Genomic DNA, 9,590 nt, shown 5'->3' on the forward strand with positions numbered 1-9,590 from the left:
CACTCCCTTCTTCTTCCCTCAGCGTTCCCTGCATCTCGCCCGTCGCTGGTGGTTCTCGCCAGTCACCGTCGCCTCTGGGTCTCTCCCGTTGCCGGTGGTACTCCAGCAAGGGTCTGTTTCCTCGCCTCCTCACCGGTGGTCCCTTTCTCAAAAAACCACCTTCCCTGCTCGAAAAACCACCAATGAAGTCCATCCTTGCTCGAAAAACGAAGCTACTTTCCTCGGCCGGTGGTTCCAAGTGATATTGTTGCTCGCGAACCCTCTTCTCCGTCAATCCTCGCCGCTGCAAGTAACTTTCTTCCCTTTCCCTCTTGATTTTCGTTTTCAGAATTAGGGTTTGTTCATTTATATTAATTTTTTTTTTTGTGGCAAGTTGTTCATGGGGGAAGATTGAAGCTGCTATTTCCTGGTAGACCTGTATGTTGAAAATTCCAATTTTTATTTGGCGTTATCCATTTTTGAGAAGAATGGTACGCAACTGCAGCGAATGCTGCTTCTACCTGTTTTAGGTTGAGCATTTTGTCAAACTTTATTTAGCCTTTTTCCATTCTAGATTATCTATTGTTGTTGAGCCTTGAGCCTTCCCTTCGAAGTTAGCTTATAGCTCGATAATGTTTTATGTCCTAGCTTGAAATGTGGACTTGATTAGGTACTTAGGTGTTTAAGTAATACTGATTGTTAATGCCCGCAGGCTTCTTAGGAGAAAGGAATTTGTATTTTTTATTTTGAATTACAATGAAATTGCATACTGATGTTTGCTTATTCGACGGTCTAGCTGCTATAGATTTAACTTTTATTAACTGGAATCTATGGACTTGTGGGGGTTTGATTCTTGTATATTATTCTGACTTGCTAAAATCTCTATCAGGTATGAGTTTAAAACAAATCATGGAGAATGGATCACTTCAATGAAACCAAAGTTTGGGGATAATGTATCCGGACGTGTTCGTACAACAATCAAGTCAGTACCTCAGAATGTAAAAAAGTTCTGTATAAAGTCCTCATATGGGAAACCAGCTGTGAGATTTTGGTAGGTAAGTACATCTCATTCAACCAATTTTTTGTTTGTTTTGGCATTTCTTGATTACTGTTTTGTTGTATGATGAGCTTGGTAGCTGATTGGTGGTTTGTTTACTTCTTCATGTGCACACGATATGCAGTGTATTTCCTTTGTTTTTGTCTTTGTCTTTTTTGTTTTTGTTCTGGCCGGGGCCGGGGCGGGGGTGGGGGTGGATTGAGTGTTTTGAGTCCAGCAACACTAGATCCATCTTCTGATTATGTCTCCTGTTATGCTATTATGAGATTCGTGTATGTTGATTTGTCCAACTTGATTTATAAATTATGAGAGTTAGATCGACAATTGAGCTGACTAATCTGTTGTATCTGTCAAGATATGGAGAGCATGGTGCTTAACTGTGCATTCAATTAGCCATGATTGCGGGGCCATTGCCCTAAATTATGAGACTGGTTTGTCATTTTTGAAGGGGAGTACTAATGGTCTGTTTATTGCTTGTTTTGTTTCTTTAGCTCTGTTAGTGGGGTTGCCAAGATATGGAGTATATGTTGCATTTTCTCCTGTAAGTGACAATGTAGCAACTGCCTCAGCTGATCGTACTGCAAAGTTGTGGAACACAGATGGCACTTTATTGAGAACATTTGAAGGTCATTTAGACCGCCTAGCTCGTATTGCCTTCCATCCATCTGAGAAGTATTCTTGCTTTGGAAGGCCACATCAAACCTGTAAATTTCTTCTCTAGTCATTAACATTTATTTTTGTGATGCTAACCCTGATTGTTGACTCAGGTTTTTTCTTTTTCCTCTCAGGTTTATGGAGTTGATTTCTCTCCTAATGGCTATCATTTGGCCACTGGTTCTGAGGATAACACTTGTCGGATTTGGGACTTGAGAAAGAAAAAGTCATTGTACATAATTCCTGCCCATTCAAAGCTTATTTCACAGGTCAAATTTGAGCCTCAGGAGGGATATTATTTGGTCACTGCTTCATATGATACAACTGTTAAGGTATGAGACTTGGCACTCAATTACTCTCAGTAGTCTGTTTTGTTAAGTTACAAGGAGTGTTTTGTATCATTTTGCCCTATTTCATCAGGTATGGTCATCTCGAGACTTCAAGCTTATCAGGACATTGTCAGGACATGAAGCAAGAGTTACACCCTTAGATGTCATAGGAGGTAAGATCTTTTCTCTTGGTAAACTGTAGTAAAAGTGATGCGTGCAAAATGGGAACTTGTAGTAGCATCTCATTACAAGTTTATAACTGTCATCTTGGGATGGAATTATGGTAAAGTTTATGGAAGTTGCCACTCAAAAACTGAATTTGTTTAAATACGTTACATTCAACAACAGAGATAAAGTGAATGCAATTTGATATAAAATATTGTATGGGTAACCTATCTCTAAGATCTCACCTCTCTCACTAAGTCTCACTCCAGCGACAAATCTGAAATTTGACTACCTAAACAACCAAAATCCGCCGGGAAAACAGTAAATCCGGCGTGTCAAGGGAATAGGTGGCATGGTTGGGTCGTTATAGGTCATATATTGAGCTAAAATGACATTTTCGCTCCCAACTTTGAACTAAAGAACCTAAGGACTCATTTGATTCTTATTACATGACTAATATGCATAGTTTTAAGTTTCTAAAACTCATTCGAACCTATTTATGCACATTTATGGCTCGTTGGGTCGTTATAGGTCATATATAGAGCTAAAATGACATTTTCGCTCCCAACTTTGAACTAAAGAACCTAAGGACTCATTTGATTCTTATTACATGACTAATATGCATAGTTTTAAGTTTCTAAAACTCATTCGAACCTATTTATGCACATTTATGGCTCGTTGGGTCGTTATAGGTCATATATAGAGCTAAAATGACATTTTCGCTCCCAACTTTGAACTAAAGAACCTAAGGACTCATTTGATTCTTGTTACATGACTAATATGCATAGTTTTAAGTTTCTAAATCTCATTCGAACCTATTTATGCACATTTAAGGTTCGTTGGGTTGTTATAGGTCATATATAGAGCTAAAATGACATATATAGAGTTAACTTATTACATGATTAATATGATTATTTTTATGTTTCCAAGATTCAATCCAATCTATTTATGCACGTTTGAGACTTGTTTGGCCATTATAGGTCATATTTAGGCTAAAATGACGTTTTCGTTCACAACTTTGAACTAACGAACCTAAGGACTCACTTCCAACTTATTACATGATTAATATGATTTTTTTAAGTTTCCAAGACTCAATCCAATCGATTTATGAACATTTGAGACTTGTTTGGTCGTTATAGGTCATGTTTAGGCTAAAATGAGGCATTTTAGCTCCCAAGCTCCCAACTTTGAACTAACGAACCTAAGAACTCATTTCGAACTTACTACATGATTCATATGATTAGTTTTAAATTTCCAAGACTCAATCCAATCTATTTATGCACATTTGAGACTTGTTTGGCCATTATAGGTCATATTTAGGCTAATATGACATTTTCGCTCCCAACTTTGAACTAACAAACCTAAAAAATAATTTCAAACTTATTACATGATTCATATGATTATTTTTAACTTTTCAAAAATCAATCCGATCTATTATGCACATTTGAGACTTGTTTGGTCGTTATAGGTCATATTTAGGCTAAAATGAGACATTTTCGCTCCTAATCTTGAACTAAAGAACCTAAAGACTCATTTTAAACCCTTTACATGATTAATATGCTTAGTTTGAAGTTTCCAAGACTTATTCCAATCTATTTATGCACATTTAAGGTTTGTTTGGTCGTTATTGGCCATATTTAGGCTAAAATGAGCATTTTCTCTCCCAAATTTGAAATAAAGAACCTAAGGACTCATTTTAAACCTTTTAAATGATTAATATACTTAGCTTTAAGTTTCCAAGACTCGTTCCAATCTATTTATGCACATTTAAGGTTCATTGGGTCGTTATAGGTCTTATTTAGGCTGGATTGACATTTTCGCTCCCAACTTTGAACTAAAGAACCTAATGACTCATTTTAAACTTTTTACATGTTTAATATGCATAGTTTTAACTTTCTAAGACTCATTCCAATCTATTTACGCACATTTAAGGCTCATTGGGTCGTTATAGGTTTTATTTAGGCTAAAATGACATTTTCGCTCCCAAATTTGAGCTACATAACCTAAGAATTCATTTTATACCTTTTACATGATTAATATGCTTAGCTTTAAGTTTCCAAGACTATTAGGACATTGTTATTAGTTGCTTGAATGTTAAAGTGTGATATTTAATTTGAATTTAATCTAATGCTTAGTTGAAATTTCTGTTTTTGTAAAGGTCTACACTCCGAGGAATGCGCCTATACTAGTGAGGAAATTGATGTGGTTCGTGAGCAACCGGCTAAGTGTTTTACCCGCAAGTATTTACTATTGGCTTGAGCGCGCTTGATCGAGGTGGTTTAGTTGTTATAGAACAATCGTTTACATTAAAATGTATGCGTACATTGAAATTGGAACGTATATTTGAATGTAGTACGTGCACTTTGGTTTTGGGATATATATATATGTATACAAAACACCAGTTATTATTTTTTATATTTGTTCTACAGGTTACGATATTTTATTTATTGTTGTTGACAGGTTCCTATATTTGGTGCAAGACACCCTAGGTATAGATAAATAAAACTAAAATTTTCCCGCCAAAAGCACAGCTTTGTTGCAGGGGGCATATACTTGTTCGCTGCAACAAGTGTGTAAAATTAGGCAAAAATCAAGACTTGTTGCAGCGTACAAAATGATGTACGCTGCAACAGACTGGTTTGTTGCAGCGAACAAAATGATGTACGCTGCAACAGACTGGTTTGTTGCAGCGTACAAATAAAAGCCCGCTGCAACAAACCAGTCTGTTGCAGCGTACATCATTTTGTACGCTGCAACAAGTCTTAATTTTTGCCTAATTTTACACACTTGTTGCAGCGTACATGCAAATGTACGCTGCAAAAAAGTACTTTTCGCAGCGTACATTGTACGCTGCAACAAGTCAATACTTGTTGCAGGCCCCCCAGTTGCAGCATACGATGTACGCTGCAACAGGGGTCTAAAAGCCCGCTGCAACAAGGGTTTTTTCTACTAGTGTTAAGAATTGAATTCTCTAGTATTGACTTTTATACTTTGTTTAGACATGTCCAATGTAACTCCAACAAAGTTCTTACCATTTTATTTATGTTGAATATTCTGTTTCAACTAGATGATCTTATCAGAAGCTCCTAAATTTCTCTAAGCATCGATCTATTTCGAATGTCTAGGGACTAGACTCATTCGAGAATTAAATGGAAAAAAGATATTAGGTTGTTAACCATTGGTAAAGCTGAGCGTTTAAACTCAATGCTTTATGATCTCAAAACTACATTGTATTTTGAATTCACAAGCACCAATTGGTTTGCCATTCGACTTTGATATTCGAAAACAACCATAAAAGTCGCTATAAGAAACATACATTTTAAATTGCTCATCTTCTCTCATTTCCGTGAATCGTTCTTGGATTCACTACCAATCGAGGAAATTTACTGTTACCTTCCTAAAAGGATTTACTGCAGTACAAGATATTTAATTTTAAACGATAATTAAAACATACATTGAAGCATGCAAAGTCTAAACATTTATCATGAGTAACAACTTGAAAATTAAAGAAATCATGCAATTTAAACAAGTTATTAGCATTTGATTCGAATTTATTGTTCCGGCAGGTGTGAATAAAATGATTCCAAGATCCTTAAATCATTGATGAATTAAGCACATTATGTATTTAGACTCAATTCTAAAATATTTTAGGTAAGCAAAGCCTTTGCTAATAGTCTAGAAACTACTCTTGGTTGATAGGTACGTCTAAGAACTTATTAGGTAAACCTATCTCATTTGCCACGACATAAAAGGACTCCTTACTTATATCGTTGAGTTTCACCAAAACTAACATGTACTCATAATTATTTGTGTACCTTACCCCTTTAGGATCAATAAGTAATACCTCGCTTAGGCGGAAAACTATTACTAAGATTGGTGTAAAGGTTATCCAAGTAAGTGTTATTTTGGCATGGCACCTTTTAACTCAATTTTAAAGTTTGGAACTTAAGGCTCTTACTATGTTGGTTAGATTTTAAATGAACTAAAATCCTTAATCATGCAACATAATCAAGCCATAATCTCATGCATAATTAAGACATATTTAAAGCAATAAATAACTTAAAACATGCATAAGATATAAATGTGATCTAGTATGGCCCGACTTCATCTTGAAGTTCAACTTCAAAGTCCATCTTGAAATGGATTGGAAACTCCGTCTTGAATTTCACCATGGGAGGCGCCATTTTCTTCAAATAGGATCAGCTATAATTTAAACTAATTACAACTATTTGATGGTACGCACACCATATTTAAATTAAAAACTTTGGTGCATTAGACCAATTTTACATTCAAATTAATGGTACGCAAACCATATTTACTATCCTATTTGGGCCATACTAGTCACTTTCAATAACCTGCAAAATAGTACATATACAATATACCATTCACCCATTCATTATCATAAATGGCCCACATAGCTGGTTAGTAGAACATATTATGCATTACATAAACATTTGCAGCAATTTAATCAAGGCCTCCAATAATCTACCAATTATTCAGTCCTTATTAATTCTAATCAAGTTGTTTTAACCTTAAAGGAATGTAGACCTAATACAGAGTTTATGACTAAAAAGCTCCCACTTAAACCAATAAATTTACATGCTTTACTAATTTTAAACATAAATTGTATTTCCTAGTCTAACCGGAAACATACAAATTTAATTAAAATTTAAAGCTCATATAAATTTAATAATTGAATCCTTTAATTTATTTTCAGTTAAATTAAATAAATAAATTTAAATTTATTCAAGGTTTTAATTTTAGTAAAATAATTAGTATAAATTAGAATTTATAATAATTAGATTATTCAAAATTAAATTCCGAGAAAACAATTTAAATTACGAATTTTAAAGTTAATTAAAATCGTTTCCGAACTGAAAATTTAAAATTAAAATTAAAGCGCATCAATCTTAACAAGACGAGGCACTTGGGCTTGCGCCCAAGCCCCATCGAGTCACGAGGCAGCAGCGCCCCAACGACTGATCGCATAACCATGGCACGAGCAGCAGCAGCCACGCGCAAATGCAGCAAGCCAAGCCACGCTTGCGCGCAGCAATGCTCGCTCGCTTCGCATCAGCTGCCTTGGCGAGGCATCGCTCGCTGGCGAGGCATCGCTCGCTGGCGAGGCAGTGCTCGCTGGTCGAGCCAGCTCTCACTCTCGCGCGCGCGCGCCTCGTCTGGCTATGCCACGCTTCATCGCCCATCGCCCATCGAGTCACACACGCTCAGCTCCCTTGCTTCGCGCGCGCGCCCCTTTCTTGTTGCTCGTTGCATTCGTACCGCATGGGCGACGAGCTCCCTTGCTCGTCGTCGCATGCCCGCACTATACAACACCCCTTAAGGGTAACACGTAGCGTCCTTTGCTTTGTGCGTGCAATATTTATGAGCGAATTTCATAAAAATTAAAACTTTTTAATTCAAAATTAATGACAAATTATTAAATCATATTTATTTCATAATTTTAGGGCGAAAAATCGAAAATTTATTATTCAATTAATTTCCGATTATCATGGATTCAAAGCTAGGTCATATAAATTTAAAATTTATCATAAATTAATAATTTTTATGGTGGTTTTTAGTCATGGATACCTAATTAATTCGTCAATTAATTATGAAAATCAAATCAAACTCTAAATTATTCGAATTTCAACAAATTAATTACAATTACAAATTAGGTTGTATAATTAACAAGCTTAGGCACTTAAATTTGTTAAAAATATATAGTAGGTCAATAAAAAATTCAAGATTTAACAACAAGGGGCGCAAATATTTATTTTAACATCTTAAAAATTACAAATTTCGCGTTCGAAAAACAAAAACTTCCGAAAAGTCATAGTTAGGTTTCGAAATTGGGAATTCTGGGTTCGGCCGTAATTTTAGAATGCCTTTTACATGCAGAATTGACACAAAAATCACTCGATTTCGTTAAGTAATGAAGAAACTGCCGACAAACTGCGAACATATGATTAAATAATCGCAATTTGCAATTAATTACAAAAATCAAAAATTTCGTACATTAATCACCCCTTTAATCCACTGCAAATTTATAAAATTTAACCATGTTAATTAATTATTTTGGAATTAATTAGAGGCTCTGATACCACTGTTAGGTTATGATACATATCACTGAATATTAATCATGTTGAAAAACCATTAAAGCCAGGAACTCAAATTAATTGCCACATAACAATTAGCATAATTTAGGATGCATACTCTTTGTAGTGTGCCCTACCTAGCTGCGCCCGAACCAAACAAGAACAAGTCTTTAGGACTCCAAATGTCGTCCCTCCATAAAAAGTCCACAGCACGTCCGGATCCACCTTAGGTTTGACTAACTAGAATCGCCCCAAAGGTACTATGTTTTTCGGTTTTATGTAGCAAATAAGTGACTAAATTTTATGCCTAAAATTCTTATGAATACTTGAAAAACTCGTTATAAATTGTGAGCATTGATCACCTATTTATAGGGGTATGGAAAAGGTATTGGAATCCTATTAGGAAATGAATTAATTAATCTGAATTTAATTAAAACTCTATTAATTAATTTATCTAGTAGATATAGGAATTTAATTTTTAAAAGAATCCTACACGTTTTAGGTTTCGTACGTAAGCACAAACACACACGAGCATGACCCGCATGCGCGCAGGCCATGCCCGCGCATACGAAAAGTCCACGAAGCCCACACGTGCTTCCTTGTGCTCGCAGCCTAGGCGCGCGCTGGGCCTGGCCTTGCGTTGGGCCTGGCGTGGCCTTGGGCTGTTTGTGAGGCGCGCCAGGCTTGCTGGATGTGGGCCTGGCTTCGCGCTGGGCCTTCGTCTAGCAAGCTCGTCCGATGCTAATTCGTACGACGCGCTTTCGATTAATTTCCTGATTCCGGAATTCATTTCCGATACGAACAATATTTAACATTTCTGATTCTGGAATTAATTTCCGTTTCGAACAAATATTTAATATTTCCGTTTCCTAAATTATTTCCATTTCCGATAATATTTTCTGATACGTACCATGTTTTCGTTTCCGGCAACATCTACGACTTGGATAATATTTATATTTCCGATGCGATCCATATTTCCTTTTCCGGCAATATCATCTTTTCCGGAGTATTCATTATTTGCCTTTGACGATCTTAGCTCTCACTGGAACCAAGATCCGTCGATTCCGAATATCCATAGATGGAGTATTTAATGCCATTAAATACTTGATCCGTTTACGTGCTATTTGTGTGACCCTACGAGTTCAGTCAAGAGTAAGCTGTGGATTAATATCATTAATCCACTTGAACTGAAGCGGCCTCTAGCTAGGCATACAGTTCACTTGATCTCATTGAATTATTAACTTGTATAATTAATACTGAATCCCATTTATTAGGCTTATCATTAAATGCAAACTTGAACCAAGGGCATTA

At 36.0% G+C, this 9,590-nt stretch overlaps 1 protein-coding gene across 1 annotated transcript; it reads left to right on the forward strand.

Moving 5' to 3' along the window:
- Positions 1-908: 908 nt before the first annotated feature.
- Positions 909-4,599, forward strand: LOC110789920 (probable E3 ubiquitin ligase complex SCF subunit sconB). Its single transcript, XM_056834321.1, is given in 7 exon segments — positions 909-1,019; positions 1,116-1,223; positions 1,392-1,687; positions 1,689-1,740; positions 1,825-2,022; positions 2,111-2,192; positions 4,343-4,599. Coding segments are annotated over 7 exon segments (948 nt in total). The 3' UTR covers positions 4,444-4,599.
- Positions 4,600-9,590: the final 4,991 nt, after the last annotated feature.

The sequence above is a fragment of the Spinacia oleracea genome, chromosome 1, assembly GCF_020520425.1.
Source record: "Spinacia oleracea cultivar Varoflay chromosome 1, BTI_SOV_V1, whole genome shotgun sequence".
In the NCBI taxonomy this organism is placed as follows: Eukaryota; Viridiplantae; Streptophyta; class Magnoliopsida; order Caryophyllales; family Amaranthaceae; genus Spinacia; species Spinacia oleracea.